General features: G+C 40.7%; 1 protein-coding gene across 3 annotated transcripts in view; it reads right to left on the reverse strand.

The window, feature by feature from the left end:
* The window catches only part of LOC131229794 (serine/threonine-protein kinase 1), a 126,020-nt gene extending 99,570 nt beyond the window's left edge, over positions 1-26,450 (reverse strand). The window contains exons 1-4 of one of the 3 annotated variants that reach the window (XM_058225813.1): positions 25,679-26,450; positions 7,220-7,308; positions 6,974-7,081; positions 5,374-5,481 (exon numbers count right to left, since the gene is read on the reverse strand). In XM_058225813.1, the coding sequence (XP_058081796.1) occupies positions 5,374-5,481; positions 6,974-7,081; positions 7,220-7,308; positions 25,679-26,339 (966 nt within the window). In that variant the 5' untranslated portion in view covers positions 26,340-26,450. The remainder of the gene's footprint in view (positions 1-5,373; positions 5,482-6,973; positions 7,082-7,219; positions 7,309-25,678) is intronic. The other 2 variants (XM_058225812.1, XM_058225814.1) reach the window with 2 other exon arrangements.
* Positions 26,451-26,896: the final 446 nt, after the last annotated feature.

Below are 26,896 nucleotides of genomic sequence, written 5' to 3' on the forward strand. Positions count from 1 at the left end.
GTGGAAAGAATCTAAGCAGATTTTAGCATGTCACCAGATCTTTAGTATTATTTCTTTTTAGAGGATTTTCTGCAGAGATTAGTGTGTTTTTGTAATAGAAGCTCATTTAGATCTACATTTAGGTACAAGGACTTTGTGTGGCCCATAAAAAGACCAAAGTCCCTGTATGTGACACTACTTTATTTATTCATGAAAATCTTTCTTGAGCTCTTCTTTTGTGTGTGACACTTACGTTCTGCAGGTACTAGATTTGATCTTGTAGGCTACTGAGTATCAACCCAAAGTCCCTCATTTACATTGACAGCTTAATCATGAAGCTTAATTGGAGGGAAATAGAACTACACACTTGGTATATATGCATCCCAACCTTTTAAGATAGGTTAATTGTAAAGCTTAATTGGAGGGGAATACATCTGCGGATTTGGTATATATGCATCCAAACTTGTCAAGATCAGTTTCTATGTCAGTTTTATTGCATCAGTTTGATAACTAGGGTTATATTAGGGCGTCTTTTTCTTTTCAAAAAGAAGCATATATGATGCAGGACAATTAACCACTTGCTCTAAAAGCTCGAACTGTTAGAGTATGGCGAATTAATCACATGGCGAATTTAGGTACAAGGACTCTGTGTGGCCCATAAAAAGACCAAAGTCCCTTTATCTCATAGCCCAGGCCCAACATCTCGTGGGTTAGGACCTCGGCTGAACCCGCCTCGTGGGCTTGTGGGCCCAAAATCACATAGGTCGCCCACCCCGAGTGTGTCCCCGCATCTCACGGGCTACCCCACTCGAGCCTGGTGTGCGCCACTCGAGCCCAGTGTTAAATGCCCCTACATTAATCACCCCCAGTGAGGAGTCTCGAACACGAGACCTCCCTCATGGGCCCCAAATCACATGGGTCACCCCCCCCCCGAGTGTGTCCCCGCATCCCACGAGCTACCCCACTCGAGCCCGGTGTGTAAAATACCCCTGCATTAATCACCCCCGGCGAGGAGTCTCGAACATGAGACCTCCCGCTCTGATACTAGTTTGATGCAGGACAATTAACCACTTGCTCTAAAAGCTCGAACTGTTACAGTATGGCAAATTAATCCCTTTATCTCATAGCCCAGGACCCACATCTCATGGGTTAGGACCTCGGCCGAACCCCCCTCGTGGGCTCGTGGGCCCCAAATCACATGGGCCGCTCACCCCAAGTGTGTCCACGCATCCTACAGGCTACCCTACTCAAGCCCAGTGTGAAATGCCCCTGCATGAATCACCTCCGATGAGGAGTTTCGAACACGAGACCTCCCCCGTGGGCCCTAAATCACATGGGTCACCTACCCTGAGTGTGTCCCCGCATCCCACGGGCTACCCCACTCGAGCCCGGTGTGTAAAATGCCCCTACATTAATATAAACATGTAAAAAATCATTGACAATGATACTTTTGATGACTGGTTTGAATACAAGTGCTTATTTTTAGTATGAGTTGCTTCTAGCATTAGTTGTTATAGTTTTCTAACATGTGTTCTATACATCCTAAGCACGTCTAGCTATGATAGTTGCTTTGACCTATCTTTTTAGTGGAATAAACTAGAAAGCTGCTGGAAATTCTCTTCCACAGTGCATTGTAGGCATACTTTGACAAGATTGATCATTTGAAGTGGTAAGTATCTTAATGTCATGCAATAGAACTCAATTCCATCAAGTTTGTTGCATCATCATGAGTAGTGTTTAAGTTATCGGCGAGAAATCGATAATATTGCCGATAATTTCAGTGTCGCCAGTGTGGCGACACCGAAACCTACTAATTTAGTTTCTCTTCCAAACGTCACTGAAATTTTGGCGATTTTTGCGATAAAATGGGTTGTTGGAGATAAATTCGTTGTAGATACCTTACCATGAGAATTTCGGCGACTGTGTAAATTTGAAAAAAAAATAAATAAATAAATAAAAATTCTTTCGTTTTTAATTTCTTTCAAGATTAGAGAGAGTATGTGTGATTTCCAGTACCTGTAGAAGAGGATAGGTTGATCGCAAACAGTATTTGGTAGGTCAATCGCGAATCCATCGAAAGTTGTAGGCCCAAATTCCGTAGATACGAAAAGGACCTCCAATTTCCCCTCTTTTTTTTCCCTTCGATTGGATAATATATTTCAAACGCAATAGGGATTTCGACGAATCTTCAGCGATTTTTTTTTATAGATTTTTGGTCAAGATTTGGGCAGGAGAATAGGGTTTTGAAACGGTGCATTTGGAACCCTTTTTTCCCCCAAATTGCTTCCACTTTCGTTTTTAACGAGACAACGCTGGACGCGGATTAGATACTGACAGGTTGGGTAGCAAGACTCACTACTGAAGTGACGTCGCCAAGTTCTGTGGACCCCACTATGATGTATGTGTTGTATCCACAAAATCCATTCATTTGGATATTATTTTAAGGCATGACCCCGAGAACGAGGCAAATCCAAAGCTTTAGTGGACCCCACCAAAGAAAACAGCGGGAAGATTAATGCCCACCGTTGAAACCTTCCTGAGGCCCACCATGATGTTTTTTCGGAATCCAACTTGTTCAAAAGTTAACAAAGACATTAAAGAAGGGAAAACACAAATATCAGCTTGATATAAAACTTTTGTGGACTTTAGAAGTTTTTAATGGTGGTGTCACTCTCCCCACGGTTTTCTCTAGTGGGGTCCACTGGAGCTTTGGATGTGACTCATTCTTTGGTTATTACCCTAAAATGATCTCTCTAGATGGACGGACGGCGTGGATACAAAACATACATCATGGAGGGGCCCACAGAACTTGGTGGCGTCACTTCAATCGCAGTCTCGCTACTCAACTTGTCAATAGCGAATCTGCGCCCGACGACGCTGGTGCGATTTGCGATATGGAATGGCCCACCTTTAACGCCCTATGGGCCACACTATAATATTATGTGCTTTATCCATGCCGTCCATCTATTTTGTAAGGCCATTAAGGGCATGAGCCTAAAAATGAGTCATATCCACATTTCAGCTGGACCATACCAAAAGAAACAGTGGTGATTGAACGCTTACCATTAAAAACTTATTTGGGCCCACTGTAATGTTTATTTTCCATCCAACTTATTCATTAGGTCACGTAGACTTGGATGAAGGGAAAACATAAATATCAGCTTGATTGAAAATTTTGTGGCCCCCAGGAAGCTTTTAATGGTGTCCATTTAATGACCATTGTTTCCTGTGGTGTGGTCCACCTGAGATTTGGATCTGCATCATTTTTTGCCTAATGCCCTAAAATGATCTGAGAAAATGAATGTATGGCATGGATATACAATGAAATGCATCTAGGTGGCCGCGAACCTCCCTGGTGCACAACTCGTCTCTAGCAATCAATGGATTGTCTGGAAGCTTTCTCGGGAACTTCCTGGCAGAGGAGCGCGGCTTAAGCTACGACCCGAAACCATCCAAGTGGATGGAACCCTGACTATAGGGCCCACCTCGATGTATGAATTGTATATCCATGTCGTCCATCATTTTGGCCAGGTTATTGTAGGGCATGGTCCGAAAAATGAAGCAAATACAAATTTTAGGCAGACCACGCCACAGGAAACAATGGCCATTGGACACTCACCATTTATAACTTCCTAAGGTCTACTCTAGTGTTTATTGACCATCAAACCTACTGATAAGGTAACAATAACATAGACCTGGATGAAAGGCAAAAACAAATATCACCTTGAGCGAAAAATTTTGTGGTCCAGAATAGGTTTTTAATGGTGGCCTTTCATGTGGTGCAGTCCACCTGAAATTTGTATCTGCTTCAATTTTTGCACCACACCCTAAAATAGGCTAGCAAAAAGATGGACGTCATGGATATACAATACATATACTGAGGTGGGCCCTACCATTAGGTTCCGACGATGGTCGCAGACTCGCAGCCAAACTCGCAGCCACAATGCTGGTCGACCAGATTTTTTCGTATGCCGATTTGAGGATTTCTATCCCATATGCAGACATATTTTAACAATCTGAGTCGTTCTTCATCTTGAAAATTGAATGAACTAGTCACAACTTACAACTTTAAATCCAAAATTCTTAATGAATGGATGATTCTATATATTTTTTTAAATAGCTGAGTACTCGCCCTCACACATAAAATCCTTTTGTGAGATTTGAGCCACTCACCAGATTGGACCCAATATGTAGATGCATTTTGTCAAATGATAAGCCATTCTCATCATGTAAGACAATTATATGAATTCCCACAAGTTTGATGTCTCAAGTGGACCACCCCACATGAAATAGTGGTCACCGAATGCCCACCATTAAAAACTTATTTCGGCCCACAAATGTTTGGAATGGATGCATAGATTGGATGGTTGGATGGATGGATACATGGGATGGATGGATTAGATGGTTGGACGTGATGGTTTGGATGGATGGTTGGATGGATAGTAGAATTTTGGTTATTATTGAAGTGATTTCTTACGGTAGCGCATGCTTTTAGGTTTTCATTAAATGAAAACTTATTATGTATGCATTCTTTTTATAATTTTTTTATTCCTAAATATGCAAATGTGTATTTAGGCATCTCTTGAAGTTTCACTAAAAGATTCCAGCATTTTCCTCATGTTTCTCCTTGTTTCCCCTGCATTTCCAGTTATCGGCGATAACGATATTATATCTTTATCTCCAGCCAGCGAAACTTGTAACGATACCGACAACTCGAACACTGATCATGAGTATAACAACTTCACTGGTTCACCCCTCCTAAGGAAATCCTTAGTAATGCCTTAAGGACCCAATTCCTGCAGAGCCTAAAATGACCAATAAAACTTCCAAGATTTAACTTATGGCAAGAAGTCCACGTATTAAAATCTTAAAAGCCCTGCAGAGATAGTGGTTAAGCACTATTTTGCATGAGACATGGATTATTGGGTCTCGTCTCCCAGTTCCATTGCAATCCTCATTACAGTTGCAGGAAGCGTGATGGGAAGTGGCAGCAGATTCAAGTGCATGATCTGGGAAGCATCTGTTTCAAAACATTACAAAGTATGAACAGCTAGGGAGGGGGAGCAGGAGCAGGAGATTCAGTTTGGAGGAATAGCGGCGCCTAGGTTGAAGGTTACTTCAATTCCTTCTTAAATGCAGCAAGTATGATCTCCCTTCCATCTGCTTCCCTAAAGTGAAGTGTGCATGATTCATACAAACATGTGTTCAAACAATCAACTTACCGTAACTTTGTACTACAATACAAAAAAGAAACTAAGGATTACTACAATGATAAGCATCCATATACTCTAATGGGTCCTTTTGTCAAGGATCTAGCATTCTCGTTATCTATATTTCTAGCTTGTCCTTAATAATTTTCCATGTTCAATTGTAATAAATGAAAGAAAATGGTACCTTTAATGCCTCTCTGCAAATGAAAGCTATTTGATGCTCCTCCAAAGGCTCCTCTGTTACGTTCATCAAGTCAGCAACACTACCACCCCCACAATACTCCATTACTATCTGCCAGCACAAACTTTCACATTAATGAGAAACTAGGAAAAACCTACATTCCAACTTGTCACAATGTACAATCTACTCTTAAAAGGGAAAACAAGATTTATAAATACAAATGATCATGTTATGGAGACTGGCAATCATGGGAAGTGTCTTAAATAAGTATTCAAATGAACTTGGTAAAATCCAGTTTCCAAAACAAGATCAATTATAAGCACAAGGAAGAACCACTAGCAATTCAATGAAATCAAATTACCAATTTTGGTTCTTACAAAGAGAAGAAGGATTTAAACTACGCATGAACATGTAACTATTCCATCCTTTGATTTCAAAAGATTTTATTCAAAACAGGAATCATAAAGCCAACCCCAAACAGCTGGGACAAGGCTACGTGGCTTAAAACACCGACTTGCCTGATTCAGTCCTCTCTGAGTTGCAATTAGTCAGTCCAAAACTCTAATAACATGATACTCATCTGAATCACCCAATATGGACAAGTTGCACTGTACATGTCGCCAATCTGGAGAAGTCGTATTGGAGATACAGATGCATTGCATAGCACTATGCATATCACTGATGAGTCAAACTGAGTATAGTGTTTGTACAGAAGAGTCAGAGTGCAACTTGACTGAGTCCAAAAGAGCCCCCCAAGAAGTAATATTCAGAAAGAGTAAGATTCTTAGAAAAATGAGTCCTCAGGGTCAGACTGCGACTCAACTGAGTTAAAACAAGTCCCTATGAACAGTGACGAGTAGACTGTACAAAGGTCAGGTCATTCGTCACAGGTAGGACCTAAGAATCAATTTTGGAAAGAGAGGGGTTCATATGGACTGCCTGGCTGATAGAAGTCCTACCCTATAACATCTCCAACCTAGGGAACACAGACTCCCAATCTGTTTAGTGTGTAAAAAAGAGGAGAAATTTTCATCACGGATTCATTCACTGTTATGAAGCAAGGAAAAGTATAGGATTACTTTCTCCATTGCTTTGAGGTTTCTGGGTGTTTCTAGGGATCTCTTGGGGAAGTGCTAAAAGGTTGTTGAGGAGGCCCTTTCGTGGAGGATGCTTCCTCTTCTTTTATGTTGGGAGATTTGGAAGCAGAGAAATGATCACATTTCCAACAATGTATTGTCACCAATCCACAAACTTACAAAAAGAATTAAAGCAGCATCATGAAATGGTCTATTCTTTCCCTGGATTTTGGGGGATGTTGGGTCAGATATTTTGCTACCATTTGGGTAAGGTGATAAACAGCAGAGAAGCTAATTCCCTCTAAAATCAAAGTGGAAATCTCCTCCTACAGGTTTTTTGGGAGCTCAATTTTGATGGGTCCTCCCTTGTAAACCCAGGACCGTGCGATATCAGAGGTGGGATTAAAGATGAGAATTAAGTAAAACATCACATCTTATATTGCAACTACTAAAGAGAAACACAGGAAAAAAAAATGTGAGTTTGAAGTAGGAAGACGTGAATTTTCAGTCAATGCAATTGCTCACACCCAAAGGTATTCGTCTGCTTGGTAGCTTCCAAGGTAGCGAACCACATTTGGATGACTGCACTGTTGCAACATCTCGATCTCCCCACAAATGTCTTCATATCCCTCCTCCTGATTGTGATACATTCATCAATACAGCAATCAAGAGCGTTTCAAGTTTCAACAAAGCATATAGCACTACTTATTTGCAGAAATCCTTACACCAAATAAAATTCAAACCATAAAGACAAGCACGCACAACAAACCTACCCCTTCGCTCAATGATATCACTTTGATAGCAACCAGCTCAGACGTCTTTATATCTCTGGCCTTATAAACAGCACCATATGAACCCTTCCCTGCCATTCACTCTCCAACAATCAAACTGAATGAGAAGTCACAGATTAAACAAAGAGATAACTAATGTTATATTCCTCAAACTAAAAATTAAACGGAATTATAAAAAATAATTTAAAATATTTTTAAAAAAAAAATAGGCCAACCAATTTTTTTAAGAAAAACATATCCAACAATGTTATCACGCTCAAAATTGCATTTCAAACAAAACCATACAAATCAAACTAATGCTCCACCGCCCAAATTACAAAATTGAACAAAAAATAGGGGTGACAATTGTCAGGCCTGGGCTGTTGCCAGGCCTGAATAAAATCCAACCAATTTGACTAGTCTACTATGGCCGCTAAAACAAGACCCGACTAAATTGAAGGGGAAATTTTATAGGAAGCTATAACCAATGTTTTAAATATCGTTATCGCGTAATGTATCGCACCCTTGGGATACAGATACATATCGGTTATCACATGGGATATGTCGGTTGTATCGCGTAATGTATTGCTATTGTTGGGAAACATGGGAACATTGGGAAATTGGTTGAATTTTTCAAGGAAACTTCAAGGATTGTTGAAAAAGACATCAATATACACATAAAAATCAAAACATTACAAAACAAGTGCACATAATAGGGGTTTCCTTTGTATGGGGTCCTGATACATGCACTGTCCAACTAACTGATGCAAGTATATTTAAAGTCTATTCATATAATTTATAAATGTAAAAAGACATGTATGGAAACACAAGCAATACATTCAAAAGCAAAAGAAGAATCACTAGATCAGATTACATGTTTGATTTTATGTTTGGATACAAAGATTGCAACTGATTTGCAAGAAATTGAGAAATTTCAATTTTTTCCAATTTTCCGCAACTTGCCCCATCTCCCCCAAATCTCAAAATTGAAGCTCCAAATCCATGATTTTTCATGGAAAACATGAAGATTCATAGATTTGTAACCATTTGACATTGATTTAATGTGATTTACCAAAAAAAATAAAAAAGAATCAAAAATCAAAAATGTTCACTGGATCGAATAGGTGGGATATATTGGCACCACTTGTGCATTTCGAATCGCACATGTGGGATACAAGATATATCGTGGGATATCTCAGCCGATATCATTAATATTTAAAACACTGGCTATAACTATACGAAAAGCCATGCTTTATGGGATCGAATGCCACCTTTTAAGTAATGTTATCACTCAAATCACAAAACCAAACAAAACCTGACTAATTGAATATGCAATCAAACTCAAGTGAAAGACCAAACCAATACCAAGTAATGCAACTAATGCTATCATCACACATACAAATAGCACACCTGCAGACAAACCAACTAATTCAAGTAACACTTTCATACTCGGAAAATTAAAAAACCAAACTGTGTTTTTTAAGGAAAAAAAATGGTGAAACCAGACCAAAATTATTGCACAAATCACAAACTGAACAAAACCAAACAAATTCAAGTAGAGGTATTCGAAAATGATCGACCAAGAATATCCACAGTATACTCAAGTTTTCAGTTTGTACAAGTAGGACCATGGTTTTGTGATCTAAACCGTTGATATTATGAATCCCACCATGGATGCCCAACATGCTAAAACTCTCCCAGATCAGAAGATCATAGTTATTGAATCTTATGCATTTTCAGTTGAATATTGATCTTTTCTGTGTTTTATTTCTTAATAATCTATCTGCATTTTTCTGCCAACAAATTGAACAGTGATGTTCTTATCAAGATTTTCTTCTTTTTTTCCTTTTTTCTTGAGAAAAAGAGGCAAAGGTCGTCCTCGTGTAGAGATACACGGTTTTGGGATTAATTTGGATCCTAATTCCCATTCTCAACCAAACAATACATAGGGATTAGTGTTGGATATAACCACTGGCTAATAAACTTCCTAACTTCTAGCTAACAACCTCTAGTCATAGAAGGACAAAGAAAACTTTAAATAAATAAACGAATTGGTTATATGCACGACACATGAGCGGTCTACATAACATTCTTGAGGTATTATACAAAAGCTTGACGCAAGAATGTTGAGAGTATGGTAAGGGTTTCAGTTTTTCACAAGTGGAGAATTTCATCACAAAACAGTTGGAGGATATGGAGGCTCGTTTCACATCCAAAATACATACTCTGGAAGGATGGGCTATTGTTCTTGAAGCAAGAAAAGGAAACAATCCAAACCGGCAAACATCTACGGATGGCTATGAGAGAGACTTAGAATTTGAGAATGTTGACTCAAGGCATCTTGGCCGACATGGTGATCTCCACAAGGAAGAGTGTAAGCCTAGCTATAGGATCCAACAACATTGCTACGCGCAACCAAAACAAGAGGAATGAACAACCTCTGATGGGACTATAAAAATTATCTCGAAAGAGGGCGGAATGTTTGCACTGCGGATCCCACTAAGCATGTCAAGATTGAGATTCCGAATAATGATGGTAATCTGGATCCTAAGGTGTTCGATGACTGGCTAAAGTCAATGGAGTGATATAATCGCTAGTGTGAAATAGAAGCAAACAAGCTATGTTTTACGGCCTCAAAACTTAAGGGCGCAGCTCAAGACTGGACACTATTGAAGAAGGCTTACAATGATGTGACTTTCCTCCCATAAGCAATTAGGAGGAAATAAAGGCAAGATTGAAGCAAAGGTTTTTGCCATTGGATTATGAGACAACTTTCCAGGATCTCCTCACACTATAGTAAGACAATCTGAGTGTGGAGAAATACACACAACATTATTATGACTTAATAATTCGTTGTTGCCTGACGAAGACCAAAAAGCAACAAGTGTCACGTTATTGCAATGAACTACAATTCAATATTCAAAGAGAACCGGTGACCATTCGGCTCAAAAGTGTAAACGAAGCATATTAGATGACACGAAAAGTGTAAGAGCAAAAGTTGGTGATAAGAAGTAGTAGCACTCAAGTCAGAGGCTATACATCCACCCATCCTACTATTAGCGACTCCAAAGCGCGCTTGCGACCAGTCGCACCCTGCGGTAACTTGGGATTACAAATTGGCCAAAACTCTGCCTCTCATCTTTTCCCGAAGTAGTGACACAAAGGGAAAGTTTGTTGCGGCAACTCATGGGAGGTCAATCAACACTTGCTTCAAGTGTGGTAATTGTAGAAATTACGCAACAGGGTATCCCTCACACAATATCCAATTTTACGAGGGTCAAGAGGGTGAATGGTAAAAAGAAAACTTCATTGTAGATCAAGTGGAAGGTGAATTTGAAAGCAATCTAGAATATCTAGAACCTGAGGAAGGCATAGATGGCCTTAAAGAAAATAAATTGTCATAATGGTTAGGAAGATTCTGATGGCACCAAAAGAGGAGGCCCAAGAAGTCTAGTTGAGAACTACCATCTTCCATACACAAGTATCATGTGGTGGAAAAGTTTTGTCAAAATCATTATTGATGAAGGCAGCAGTATGATCATGGCCTCGAAAAGCATTATGGACAAGTTGAAGCTAAAATCTCACAAGCATCCCCAGCCATACAAGATTACATGGGTGAATGACACATTCGTCCTCGTGACCAAGTGGTACATAGTGAACTTCCCTCTATCTCGTTACAAAGAATCACTATGGTGTGACATCATTCCAATGAAAGTCACACATATATTACTAGGGCCCTCGTGAATATATGACAGGGATGTAACTCTATGTACAAAAGAAAGCACATTACTCTCAATCCAATGAAGGATGACAAACTCGAAGAGGCAAATTGGGGCTCCACAATCTTGAGTATGGCCCAATTCGTGGAGGAAAGATGGGAACGAGGAATCATGTATGCTCCGGTAGGATGCAAAATCAATCTAACTAGTGATGTTGTTGTCCAATAACCTGAGATTCAAGACATTCTGTCCCAATTTCAGGAGTTGATCCTTGATGAACGCGCACCCCAACCCCCCCCCCCCCCCCCCATGTGCATCATTCAACGTGTGACTGCTTTGGTACCCAAAGTGTCATTAGAGCTTTGCCAACAAATGAGGGAATTGCTAGCCAAGGGTTTCATTCGTGATTTCCATAGCTTGTGTGTCGCAACACCATTATTGACACCAAAGAAGGATGGTAGTTGGCTTGACAGTTGCACCGTCAATAAGATAATGGTTAAGTACAAATGACTCGTAACCGCCGTTAACGGCCCGTTACGTTCCCTATAAAGGGCATAACATCCCTGTAATGGTCTGTTACAAGGCAGATACAAGTTTTTTGGACTTCTTTTTTCAACATTACAGGCATATACATGTTTTTCAGATTTTTTTTTTTCAATTAAAGAGAGAGAGAGAGAGAGAGAGAGAGAGAGAGAGAGAACGTAATGGCCGTTACGGGGGCCGTAACAATTGTTACGACCCGTATCGTAAAGGTAACGGTGATGACCGTTATGGCCACCATTACCGTTATGGAATACCTTGATCATGACTTTTATTTTCTTTCAAATCTCTACATTAGGAAATTTCCGTTTTCTTTCATATCTTTAAATTACACAAGAAGTAGTTTCAGATTTTTCTTATTTGAGTACTTTCTTATTTAGGCGCTTTCTTAATTACAGTGTTTTCTTATTTATTAGGTAGTTTCCTATTTTCTTAGATCTTGGCTAGCTATGAATTCTATTTTTAGATTCCACAGCTTCTATTACAAATTGTAAGGACTGATTAGAAATAAGGCCTATGGCCTAGGGAATAAGACAAGTTGAATGATATTTGTGTGTGTGTGTGTGTGTGTGTGTGTGGGGGTGTTTGCATTCGTGGTCTCTAGCATTCAGCTAGAGGATCGTTGGGTCCTTTCCCACAATCTCTTTCATCTTTTCTTTTATCTATTTGCTTCCCCTTTTGAGGTTTGCATTAAAATGGTATCAGAGCAAGTTCTGCTCTTGGGAAACTTAGAGAATGTAATTTTCTCTTCTCAATATTACCCTTTGGTCGACCCTTCCTCAATCATTCATCTTCCATTTTCTTTTCTTTCCCTTTTCCCATCCCAAAATCACCATACCCTACCCTACACCCAACCTTTTGAAAACCTTTCCCCCAAAAAACAAAAAAGGGAAAAGAGAGAGAGAGAGAGAGAGAGAGAGAGAGAGAGAGAGAGAGAAAACCTTCTCACATGCTTTGCGAAAGCCTTTTGTCTTATGGGCACTAGAAAAGGGACGATTTACAATCATGTGATGGCTACGCAACCTCAAGATGGGATTGTCTCAACCTTGCAACAAGTGGTCGATTTGATCACGAAGCATTTGGATGATCTAGAGACCTATTCCACCACCATAATGACTGCTTTGGAAGGACATTATTGTTCTCGAAAACGCAAACAAGGGAATCAATCCAAGCTGCCAAATCTCTATGGATGTCCTTGAATGAGATTTGGAGTTTGGGAATGTTGACTCAAGGCATCCTAGCCGGAATGGTGATCTCAAAGAAGAAGAATATGAGCCTAGCTATAGGGCCCAAAAACATCATTATGCGCAGCCAAGAGACAGAGGAATGAACAACCTCGGACAGGATTATCCAATTAATCCCGAAGGAGGAAGGAATATTCGTACTTCGGATCCCGCTAAACATGTCAAGATTGACATTCCATATTACGATGGTAATTTGAATCCCAAGGTGTTCAATGACTAGCTCAAGTCAATGGAGCGATATTTTTATTGGTATGAAATGAAAGAAGTTATCAAGTTATGTTTTGCTCCCTTGAAACTTAAGGATGCAGCTCAAGACTGGTGGTACGCCATCAAAGAAGATTTGCAACGGTGTGGCCTTCCTCCCATAAGCAATTGGGAGGAAGTGAAGGCAAGATTGAAGTGAAGGCTTCTACCGCTGGATTATGAGACGACTTCTTTCCAAAAGCTTCTTATGCTTCGATAGGACAATCTAACCATGGAGGAGTCACACAATGTTATTATGACTTGGTTATTCATTGCCACCAAACGGAAACTGAAAGACAACAAGTGACGCATTATTGCAATAGGCTACGATTTGAGATTTAAAGAGAACTGGTGACCGTTCGGCTCAATAGCGTAAACGAAGTGTATCAAATGGCCCAAAAAGTGCAGGAACAGAAGTTGGTGATAAGGAGCGGTAGTCCTAAAGGCAGGGGCAATGCATCCACCCGCCCCACTACTACTAGCTCCACTTCACGTCCACGACCATTCATGCCCCGCACAAACGTGCCTCAGGATTACAAAATTTGTCAAAACTCTGCCTCCTATCCTCTTTCCCAAAACGATGATACAAAGGAAAAGTTTGTTGCAGCAACACGGGAGAGGTCGACCAACACTTGCTTTAAGTGTGGTGGTCATGGACATTACGCGACAAAGTGTCCCTCCTGCAATCTCCAATTTTGCAAGGCTGGAAACTTCATTACGGACCAAGTGGAAGATGAACATGAAAATGATTTAGAAGATGAAAGCAGCAATTTGAGGAAAGCCTAGATGGCCTTAATGAAAACAAGTTATCATTGGTAGTCAGAAGAATTCTAACGGCACCAAGAGGCCCAAGAAGACTGGTTGAGAACCAATATTTTCCATACACGAGTATCGTATGGTGGAAAGGCTGTCAAGGTAATTATTGGCGGAGGCAGCAGTATGGACACGACCTCGTAAAGCATGGTGGACAAATTGAAATCGAAACCTCAAACACATCCCAAACCATACAAGATTGCGTGGGTGAATGATCGTTCATCCCTGTGACTAAGAGGTGCTTAGTAAGCTTCTCTTTGGGTCATTATAAAGAATCGCTTTGGTGTGACATCATTCCAATGAAGGTCACACATACATTATTGGCGCGCTCGTGGATATACAACATGAATGTAATTCATAAGGGTCACAAGAACACATACAGTTTTGTGTACAAAGGAAAGCCCATTACTCTTTACCCTATGAAGGATGACGAATTTGAAGAGGAAAAGCCGGCTTCCACAGTGTTGCGTATGGCCCAATTCATGAAGGAGAGTCATGAATGGGGAATCATATATGCTCTGATAGGATAAAAAACTGATCCAGTTGGTAATGTTGTTGTTCAACCACCTGAGATTAAGGACATTCTGTCCCAATTTCAGGATTTGGTCCCTGATGAACTACCAAGTGAGCTTCAACTTATTTGTGACATTCAGCATGCGATGAATTTGGTAAATCTTCCAGCACACCGAATGAACCCAACAAAGCATGCAGAGCTTCGTCGACAGGTGGAGGAATTGCTAACAAAGGGTTTCATTCGTGATAGCCTCAGCCTATATGTCATGCCGGCATTGTTGACACCATAGTTTCATCATGGCGCCCATTACTGACTGTATGAAGTTTGATCCATTTTAGTGGACTAAATCAGCAACAAAGGCATTTCAAGAAATCAAGCAGAAAATGACAGAAGCACAAATTCTTAGATTCCTAATTTTGAAAAGGTGTTCGAAGTTGCCTACGATGGATCCCACATGGGCATAGGATTAGCTAGGAAGGACATCTAGTGGCCTTTCTTAGTGACAAACTCAATGAGGCATGAAAGAAATATTCTACATACGATGTGTAGTTTTATGTTATTGTATAGGTGCGCATTGGCGTCAATACCTCATTCATTGGGAGTTTGTGCTCTATTCGAATCATGAGGCATTACGTTATTTGAATTCTCAAGAGAAGTTTAGCGCAAGGCATGCCAAGGGGAGTGCTTTGTCATTGCACTGATTTGTGCATCTTGTTTGTCAATCAAGTGAATCTGTGTCATGTAGTCGGTTGAGCCCATAGAAACTGAAGACCGAAGACACAAGAGGCCATAAGCATCAAGGAGCAAAGAATAGATAAATGTGGTGCCTTGGTGATCCTAAGCCTTGACCTAAAACAACCCCTCCAACCTTTAGAAGATCTTTAGCCTTATAGGTAAACCTAATTGATCATCCCTTAACCTTAGAAGCTTAATTGGAACATGATAAGTAAGGTTATAAGAGGTGCAAAGCTGTTGTGAAATCTTATGCCCGAAACAGCAGACTTCGAGTGGTGCTCGATCTCATTGAGTAGTCTTCGAGGTCTTTGATGGCATCGAAGACCACTCGATGCAATTGAGTATGTAACTTAAATTTGTCCAGCATAGTGATCTTTTATCTAAGCTACGCGATGGCATTGAAGACCCATTGAAGGGTCCCCTCGATGCCATCGAAGTCCACTCGATGGCATCGAATAGTAATGTAAAAACTGCCCAGCAATAATTTAGCTAGAAATTTGATTTTCTCGATGCCATCGAAAGCACACTCGATGCCATCGATAGAGCCGTTATTTGCCTTTTTTATCGTTGGAGCTCGAACTCCTTATAAAGGGCATTCGGTTCTTAGGGATTTGGATGGATTTTCGGAGTAATAGAAGCTTAGGTGATTCCATGATCATATCCCTCATCCCAAGCCTCTTAGTCCATGAGATCTAAGTTATCTTCCTTTTGATTTATCACTTGAAAGAGGATTCCATCCTCAAAGATGAAGATGAACTTGTTTTTCACCTTGTACTAGATATTAGACTTGAACCAATAGTTAAATTATTATCCAAACCCTCTACAATACCCATCTAGGTAAATCTTCTAGGCATTACAACTTCTCATTAGTTGTAAGAGATTCTACTCAACCTCTCATCACCTTGATCACCACACCGGAGCATCTCATGCAAGGTATTTGATCTTAGAGTTGAAGCATTGGCAATGCATCAACATCATAATCGAGGGAGAAATTGAGGATCGGATTCAAGAACAGGAGAGCTTTGAAGAAGCGACTCAATAACGGCGCATAACTCAATTCGACAAGTGTCATTGAGTGATTCCATACTCTCTTTCCTTGTGTAGGATTAAGGGTAAGAGTTTGAATTACCAAACTCGATAAATTCTTGTGTAGAACCTAGTCTATTGTGTAGAGCCGAATTCACTAACCATGGGTGCATATGTATTAGTCTCCGTGGGAGCCTCCGGCGAGAGTAAACATAGGTCTTTAAAATGGGACTGAGGTTGTTGGTTAGCTGATAGAAAACCAACTCAATTCTCTTACAGGAGCCTCCGGGGAGAGTGTGCGTCAATAGTTCTTGTGTTGGACCGAGGTTTGTGGCGAGCCTATAGAAAACCACGTAGAGTCTCTTGCGGGAGCCGATCCTTCTGTAAAATTGTAAAGGTTAGAAGTGAACCTGATTTAAAACCTCCGATAGTGAAATCTGGTACACTCATGGGTTGAATGTGCCCATCGAGAGTGGAGTAGGGAATCTGAACCACTATACATGCTTGTGTTTGGGAATGTCTTTGAGCACTTGTTTAATTATGTTTATGTGATTGAATGTTTTATTATATGTATGCATGATTTGATGAATACTAGGAGTTGATGAGTAACACATCCCACACACACATCTACACTATCATTTATTGACTAGTTGTTTCATTAGCATATCATTTGTAGGCTATGTGATTAGACTTACTAATGGCTTGGAAGCCTTAGTGTTAAATTGTTTTACTTAGTTTAATTTGCACATTAGTTTAAGTTAAGCAATTGTATCTTAAAAGGCATAATTCCCCCCCCCCCCAAAAAAAAAGGACATAGGCATCTTTCCTTAACTCAGCCAAGCTTCTGCGCACAACCTGTGGGCCCGTCACGTGTAATTTCATACTTATCTTCAAGAGTTTACATTCAAACTAAAACATCGTGCCAACATCGAAAATAACGTAGCAATCGCCCTCAGTCAAAAATCACACCAATTGTCTGCCTTATCAGTTTTCGTTGTTGGGTTTGAAGAACTTAAAAGGGACTATGCCATAGATGATGATTTTGGGAAGGTATTTTCAACACTCATTTCCGGCGCAAGCACCGAGTATCCAAGATTTAGCTTGCACAATGGGTAATTAATTCTATGATACGAGGTTGTGTCTTCTTAAGAGTTCCTTACAAGAGCTTGTTATACATGAGCTTCATTTAGGTGACCTAAGTGGTCACTTTGGTATCGATAAAACAACAGCTCTGGTCGAAGATTTTTTACACTGGCCAGGTTTGAAGAAAGATGTGGGATCGCTGGTCGTCAATGTTGAGCATGCTAGCTAGGTAAAGGTAACAAGCATAATAATGGTCTTTATATGCCGTTACCTATTCCAAATGCTCTATGGGAAGACATCAATATGGATTTCATCTTGGGATTGCCTAAGATTCAAGGTGGCTATGACTCTATTTATGTTGTGGTTGACAGGTTTTCGAAGATGGCTCATTTTATCCTTTGTAAGAAGACATCAGACACCAGACACATCGCCAATGTTTTCTTCAAAGAGGTGGTTCGTCTACATGGTGTTCCCAAAACGATTGTATCTTATCGTGATGTTAAGTTTATGAGCTACTTTTGGCGCACCGTGTGGTCGAAGATGGGAATTAAGTTGAAGTTCTCAAGTACTTATCATCCGCAAACAAATGAGCAAACTAAAGTCGTTAACCGTAGTCTTGAGAATCTACTTCGATGTCTGGTTAGTGATCATATCAACTCATGGGACATCGTGTTTACCAGAACACGACTTTGCTTATAACAATTATGTGAACCACACTACGAGACTCTCCCCTTCCGAAATTGCAACGAGTATGCGACCATGACAACCTATTGATTTAGTCCCACTTCCTAGTACAACTCGATCGAGCTAGGACGTTGAAGCGTTTGCACAACATGTTAAGGAGGTGAGTGGATTAGGTGAGACCCCGATCTCACCCAGGACGGTGCAGTCCTTACCGTGGGGTTACTGTGGGGCCCACCTTGATGTATGTATTATGTATCCACGCGGTCCATCCGTTTTTCCATATCATTTTACAACATTATCCCAAAAATGAAACAGAACCAATTATCAGGTGGACCATACTATAGGCAACAGTGTTGATTAACCATTAATAGTCCACAAAAGTTTTGGATCAAGCTGATATTTGTTTTTTCCCTTCATCCAGGCTTATGTGACCTTATCAAGTGATTGAATGGTAAATAAACACTACATAAACATTAAGGTGATACCTAAGAAGTTTTTAATGATAGGATAGTCAATCACCACTGTTTCTTATGGTATGGTCCACCTGATAATTGGATTTGCATCATTTGTTTGGATAATGCCCTAAAATTATCTGGAAAAAACGGATGGTTGGCATGGATACATAATACATACATCAAGGTGGACCCCATAGTAAGGGTCGCACCGTCCAGGATGAGGTCGGGGTCTCACCTAATCCGCTCTCGTTAAAGAGATATAAGAAGTTAGGCGAAAGATCACCCTTGGAATTGAAAATTACAAGGGACATGCAAATGTTCGATGATGTTCTGCACAATTCCAAGAAGGATATAGAGTCATGGTGCGACTTAAGCCTGAGAAGTTTCCAGTTGACTCTTATACAAAGCTCCACTTCAGAAAGATAGGTCCTTACCATATTTTAAAGAAGCTAGGTGATAATGCATACCTAATCGAGATTCTACCCAAAATGAAGATTAGCCCCATTTTTAATGTGGAAGACCTTATAGCTTATCTTGGACATCACGCAAACGAGGGCATGGAAGAACAAGCTATCCAGATACTTGAGGTACCATGCCAGCTCGAAGAAATCATTGAAGACGTGGTGGATGATTAGATAGTTTCCACACTCCAAGGAGGGTATCAGAAGTTTCTTGTCAAATGGAATGGCCGACCAAGATCTGACAGCACTTGGATTTCAACGGATGATTTCAAGCGCATCAACCCAAAACTTTATGAAGAGTACATTGTCATTAACTCGACGGAGCAAAGTTTTTCCAAGTCGGGGGGGGGGGGATTGATGCAATCGGCCCACATCCACACGTGCATACTCCGCACGTGTGTAAAAGAAAAGGACCACTTTCCCTTTTTAGCCCATCACTACTTTCCTTTTCTTTCAAACCTTTACATTAGGAATTTTCTTTTTTCTTTCATATCTTTATATTAGGCAATAAGTGATTCTAGATTTTTCTTATTTAAGCACTTTTTTATTTAGGTAGTTTTCAATTTTCTCACATCTTGGCTAGCTAGGAATTCTATTTTTAGATTCCATAGCTATTATTACAGATTGTAAGACCGATTATAAATAAGGCTTATGGCCTATGGAACAAGACAGGTTGAATAATATTTTCTTCGAGTAATTCCCTATTTCTATACAGTAGTCATTCGTAGCAGTCTCTAGCATTCGGCTAGAGGATTGTTGGGTCCTTTCCCACAATCCTTTCGTCTTTTCTTTGATTTACTTGCTTCCCATGAGGTTTGCATTACTTTTCCAACTAGCCATCCGAAGGCCACAATTTTCGAGGGAGCCCCTTAATGCCATACCTTGGCCATGACCACTCTCAAGCTATCCTTCTCCGAGTGCCGTAAGAGACCATAGAAGGACCGAACCAAAAAGTGACCAGAGTTTTACTTCATCCAAAGCACTTTGTCCCCTTCTTCCCCCACTAGCATACAAAGGTGAAGACAATTGAGGAGGCTCACAAACTCCTCCACTTCACCATCTGTCACATTCCTATGGCATGGTGGAGACCAAACCATAGCATTGCCTAAGTCAAAGTGGCAATTGGATACCATAATGTTCCTACCCGAGGAAAGATGAGTTGTTCTACGGAATACATTTTGTAGAGAGAACTCTCCGATCCACACATCTTCCCAAAAGTGAACTCTCTCCTTGTTGCCAATAGCAAAGCCAATCCTTATACTAAACATATGCTTGATCCTAGATCCCTTTCCAGATCCATGAGGCTCTATAGTGGGAAGAATCCTTAACCCCACACCCCCCTTCTTGGCACCCGTACTTTTTAGCTATAACCCTATGCCAAAGGGAGTCTTCCTCAATCCGGAATTGCCAAAGCCATTTTCCCAGAAGAGTTAAGTTCATCTTTTCCAAATCCCTTATACCAGCCCCTCGCTCCTCATAGGGTCTACACACTTCTTTCCACGTCATAAGTGAAACATTTCCTTATCGTCCATTGCGCGCCATAAAAAATTGCGTCTCAACTTTTCCAACATAGCCAAAATAGATTTCAAGCAATTGAATAGGCACACGAAATATAATGGAAGAATTGACAAAGATACTTTAATAAGGATGATTCAACCACCCAATGAAAGTTACCAAGATTTCTAGTTAGAGAGCTTCCTTTCAAATCTCTCCACCACCACAACCCACTGGTGCTTTGCTGACTTCCTAATACAAAGGGGAAGCCCAAGATAGGTAGAAGGGAAAGCTTCCGCTCGACATCCAAAAATCCTTGTCAACTACTCGACTTCCTACTTGACCATATGCATCCCCAACATCTCACTTTTTGCAATATTTATCTTCAAACTCAAGACCACTTCAAAGCATAAAATAATCATTCTTAGTTGTTCACCATAACTTCACTTGCTTTACAAAAAAGCATACCATTGTTAGCAAACCAGCGATGGGAGCAATGTTTGAAGTATCCCTAATATTATCTTTATCTCCAGCTCAACGATATCAGTAACACTGGTAGTGATACCCATAGCGTCGGTATTTTCAAAAATTCCAGGTATCAGGGAAGTATCGCCAATGTATCAATATTGCTAATGTATCGCCAATATTTTCGACTGTGTAAATTCCAAGTGTCATTTATATCACCAATGTATCGATATCAGCAATATTTTCGACTATTTAAATTCCGAGTGTCATTTGTATCACCAATGTATAGATATCAACAATATTTTCGACTATTTAAATTCCAAGTGTTGTTTGTATCGCCAATGCATCAGCGATATTTCATTAATATCACCGATGTATCGGTATCGCCAAAAATCTTTTTTCACGAAAAAATTTCCATTTCAATTTTTTATTATGGCCACATGGTTGTATGCAATGTTCAAATTGTCAACGATAATATTGATCATATCACAATATTATCGTTACGGCAACATGGGCGATATCGAGACCACAATCTTTAATTTCCTTTCCAATTGTCGACAATTTCTCCGCGAAATATCGTGTGTTGTCGATATTTTAAAATATCCATGCATGTTTGGATGGAACGTTGGATGGTTGGATGGATAGATGGGGATGGATGGGATGGTTGGATTAGTTTCTTATGAAGCACATGCTTTTAGGCCTCCATTAAATGAAAACTTATTATGTATGCATTCCTTTTGCAATTTTTTTATTCTAAAAAAATGTAAATATTTGTATATTAGCATCTATAGAAGTTTCGCCGAAAAATTCCACCATTTTCCCCATGTTTCCCTGCATTTCCAATTGTTGGCAATAGTATCAACAATATCAATATTGTTTCCATATCCCCGACCAGCTAAACTTGTGGCAATACCGATACTTCAAACGCTAGATGGGAGCTTGGGGCACTTGCCCTGTTCGGCCTAAAACCGCAAATGATGCCTGCATCCTAACCTTTGGCTACATTCTACTTAGAAATTCTGCTGCCACAACCAAAAAAAAGGGGCGGGGGGGGGGCAGAGAGGATCCCCCTGCCAAATACTCCAAAAATTTAGCCAATCGGATACGCTTCCTCATTCAATCCCTCCACTTCAACCCACATCTCATTCGACCCAACAAGTAGTCCAAGAATTTCCAATTGACATGATCATACGCCTTCTCTGTGTCCAATTTGCACACTAATCTTTCCACACCTTCCTTGTATCAGAACTATCAATACACTATCCAAAAGTTAAATGTCTATAATGAATGCACCATGGTTCCAAAATATGACAGAATCTAACATCACCCTAAATTTCAACGCCAACATTTTTGCAAGAATCTTATGTGGCCCCCCAATCAAGTTGATCGGCTTGAAGTTCTTCAAATTGTCCGCTCCAAACACCTTCAAGATAATAGCGACAAAGGAAGCTCCCAGCTCCGTCGCTAGACGACTCCTCTTGTGAAACTCTGCCATAAAGTCCATGACATCGCTCTTCACCACCTCCCAAAAATCTTAGAAGGCCAGTGTAAAGCCATCCAAACCTGGCGCCTTGTCACACCCCATTGAGTCCATTGTCGCCTTGATTTCATCTTCTGAAAACAGTTTCTCCAAAGAGGCGAGTTCGAGGTCAGAAAGGCCCTCAAACTCTTAGTCATCAAGAGTGGGTCTCTCCCTCCCATCCATCTGTTAAAAGGAATTTGTAGTAGTTAACCACCTTGCGCACACCTACTCATTCTCTTCAACGCTTCTACCATCCAACATTGCACATCCAATCTTGTTGCTTCTTGCCCATGCACTAGCAATGCTATGGAAAATTTTCGTATGTCCCCCTCCTTAAGCCAAGTTGCCTTCGATCTTTGCCTCCATTTAATCCCTTCCACCTTTAGTTGATTTGAATAGTCTTGCAATAAGTTCATAATAAGGATTTTTTTTTCATCCTCCAAAAGCTCTAGATCTTCCGCCTTTAAGTCCGGGGACTGAATCTTCGTCAAAATGTCCCCTAACTCGTTTTCTCGACTTCCAACACCTCCCTTTTCCATATCAAGATCTTGCCTTTCAAAAGCTTTAACTTCTAACTCAATCTAAAACTAGCGTAGCCCTCCACTTCAAAGGACCTTCACCACTCCTTGATTTGATTTGAAAAGGCCTCCACTTCTAGCCACGCAACCAAATACCTAAAAGATTTCAGCCCCAACTCTCCACCACACCGTCCAACATAATAGGGTAGTGATCAGAGGTTGTTCTTGGTCTCAAAAAAGCCAATGGAAATTTCTCCTCCCAGTCAGCCGATACCAAAAAATGATATAATCTAGACATGATTCGACAATATTACCATTCATCCACATAAATTTCTTATCGATCATCGGCAAATCAATCAACTACTGCAAGCTAACCCAATCGAAGAAATCCCTCATGCTTCAAGTGATTCCTCCTCCACTAGATTTCTTAAAGACCTAGTAACATTAAAGTCTCCAAATATGCACAAAGGGAGGTCGAACCTACTACAAACTGAAGTAAGCTCATACCAGAAATCTTGTCTTCTTGCTGCCATATTTGGACCATAGATGGTCGTAAAGCATCAATGGAACCCTTCATGGCATCTTGCAGGACCAACAAGACCAAAAACAAGGGACACTATCATCTCGAGGACGGAGTTCTCAAATTCAAGGGTAGGATCATGGTTCCTCAAGAAACAAGTTGGGTTGACAAGCTCTAATTTGAGTTTCATTCAGCTCCAAAGGTAGGCCATTCCGGGGTTACATGGACTTATAAAAGGCTAGTTCGTGCTTTTTATTGGCCTCATATGAAGTATTGAGTAGGTAAATATGTAAAACAATGCAATGTTTGTCAACATAGAAAGGTGGAAACCCTTTCACCACCGAGTCCGTTACAACCTCTTCCCATTCCCAAATTGATATGTCCGATATTTCCATGGACTTCATCAAAGGACAATCAAACTCTCAAGGTAAAACAGCAAGTGGATAGGCTGTCCAAGTATGTGCATTTTATTGCACTTTTGCATCCATATACGGCTGCTTCTATTGCTCACATTCATATTCAAGAAATTCCTACATTGATCGTCAGTGATTAGGATAAGATCTTTCTTAGTCAAATTTGGCAGGAACTCTTCCGCTTATAGGGCACTAAACTTTGTATGAGCAGTGCGTATCACCTTCAATACGATGGTTGGGCTAAGGTAGTTAACCGATGCCCTGAGACTTATCTCTTGGTGGGGACACAACCCAAATATTGGATTAAATGGTTTTCATGGGCCAAGTGGCAGTACAACACCACCTTCCACAAGTCTATTTGTATGACCCCCTTTCAAGCTATGTATGAACGCCCTCCGCCAGTTACTGCCAGCTATTCAGAGAGGGGAACTATGGTCAAACAATTGGAAGTTGAGTTATTCGATCATTACATGATCCTCCGCCACCTCAAGGAACACCTTGCTATCACCAAAGCCCATATGAAGTAGCAAACAAAGAAACGTTGTACTACTATACACAAGGTGAGTTCAAGGTTGGTGATTGGGTCTACCTATTTTTACAGCATTATAGATAAACAACTGTAGCTGTTTGTGCTAATATGAAACTCGCACCCAAGTTCTTCGGACCTTTCAAGGTAGTGCGGCACATCAGCCTAGTTTCATGTAAGTTGGAATTACCACCTTCCAAAATCCACTCTATTTTCCATGTTTCTTGATTCAAGAAGAAGTTGGGTGCTCTAATTCAATCTCAAGTGGAATTACCTCCACTAACTAAAGAAGGAAATCTTCAACTAGAACCAGCCATTATTTTAGACCATCGGATCATCAAACGCCGTAATCGTGTGGCTACTGAATTGCTTATCCAATGGCAAGGGATGCTGAAAGAAGAAGCCACATGGGAGCCTTGGTTCGATCTGCACAACAGATTCACTTCCTTCCAACCATGAGGGCATGAGTCACATGACTATTTAGGAGGGGGTATTGTTACGTACACGACTCATGTGATATGCACATAACCAACTCATTTAGAGGTCGTTTAGATGGAGGTAAATGAGGCAGGTTGTAAATAATTTACTAGTAAATCATTTACAACCTGTATTTAGATGCCCTAAAATGCTTGTAAATCATTTTCTATTTGTAAATGATTTATCACCTTTTCCCCCCTTTTTCATTTGCTAGCAAAAAGCTGGGATTTCATTTGCTAGCAAATGATTTACCAGCAAGAAGCCCTCCGATAAGAACCTCCCTCTCTCCATTGCATCTAAAAACTCCAACGGCTCTCTCTCTCTCTCTCTCTCTCTCTCTCTATCTCTCCCCAACGACAGCAGATCTTGCTACCGGCCTTATAAAAGAGCATTTGAATTCCTGGGCCCACTTCTATGGCTCACCTACTGCTTGGTTTTATGTGAGGATCAACCCTAAGCTTTAGTGAGATGGGCTTAACCCAATGATACGCTTTAAAATCCACTCTTATATGTTATTTGAATGTCTTTTAATGAATTACTTACCTAAACTATCTCAGGTGTGAATACACAATTATAGCATATAAACCATTAACAGGCTATCCAAACACTGTAAATGATTTACTAGTAAATCATTTACAACTTAAAGCCAAACAGACAAGTTGTAAATCATTTACAACTTAAACCATTTACCACCAGACAAACGACCCCTTAGTCATTTAAAGTTTTCTTTATCCTTCCGTAATTAGAGGTTATTAGCTGTAAGTTAAGAGAATTATTAGCTAGTGGTTATCTCCAACTCTAATCCCTATACATCGTTTGATTGAGAATGAGAACTAGGATCAGAATTATTCTCAAAACTGTGCATCTCTACACAAGAAGACATCCTTTCCCTCTTTCACATGGGCACTGGTGGCGTAAGAACCCTAATCAAAGAAATGCAGCAACCACACTCCAGAAAATGGGAACAAAAGAAAAATCTTTTCACAAGATTCAGTCCGAATTCCACTCACCTAGCTCATTAAGCAGCTCATACTTCGTCGACGGGTCTTCCCTCGTGACACTCTCTGGAATCGAACCTACCGAAATCTTCCTCGACGGCTGCTGCTGATGTGTTGGCCAACTCTCCTCCTTCCTCCCTTCCCCTCGGAAGGAAGGGTAGAACCCACCACCAGTCCGCCGAATCATAGTACTCCCCAACCCCGACTCCCTCAAGCTGCCACGTCCATCGCTCAATCCTCTCGACCGAACCGTTGATTTCACAACAAAAGTCGAGTACGGGTCTTCATCAACAGGGATGCAAGGGATCGAACGGTTACGATCCAAGAAGGGGGGATTGGACGAGCGGCGGGGGATGGACGAGCGGTTGCGACGGACGATGAAGGTGCCGGATGAGAATCCTGGGTCGTCATCGTCATCGTCATCGTCAGGAGTCGTACCGAAGTCTTTGGGGAGGCGTTGGAGGAGAGGAGGGAGAGAGGAAGAGTCTTCTTCTTCAAAGTCTTCTTTGGAGGGTTTGAAGATTGTGGTGGCGTAGATGTCTGGTTCGTCGGCGTTGGATGGGTTTTGGTCCGTCTCTGAGGAGGAGGAAGATGAGTGGTGGATGACCACGGTCGAGTACACGTCGGGTTTGAACTTGGGTTTACGGGAAGAAGACGGAGGTGGGAAATCCATGGATTCAGAGAGAGAGGGATGGGATTTGGAAAATGAAATCTCTGAAAATGGTCTGTCGCCCTCGAGGTTATTTGCACTGCATGCTGATGATGGCAAGGCTTGGCATCTGTAAATCTATGCCTGATGTCCGGGTCGGGCTTGGACAAGGCCAGTGATGAATGGCCCAAACCGGCCCATTGGTCAAGATAAATGGACGTGGTTTGGCTGGTGTCAAAGCTCCGTGGTCCCACGTGTATGTGTTTTCCATCAATTTTTACAACTCATTTTACTGCATGAGCACAAAAACGAGGCACATCCAAAGCTAAGGTCGACCACACCACACAAAACAGTGGGGAGAATGATGCCAACGGTTGAAATCTTCTAAGAGCCCACGGTGATGTTTATTTGTCATCTAACTTGTTTATAAGATTGCACAAGTCCTAGATAAAGAAAAACACAAATATAAACTTGATCCAAAAATTTTGAAGCCACTAAGAAGTTTTCCTAGTAAGTTGTTCAATCCCTGGCATATCTTTTGTGGTTTGGTACACTTGATGAGCTTTGAATATGCTTCATTT

Source organism: Magnolia sinica, chromosome 16 (genome assembly GCF_029962835.1).
Source record: "Magnolia sinica isolate HGM2019 chromosome 16, MsV1, whole genome shotgun sequence".
NCBI lineage: Eukaryota > Viridiplantae > Streptophyta > Magnoliopsida > Magnoliales > Magnoliaceae > Magnolia > Magnolia sinica.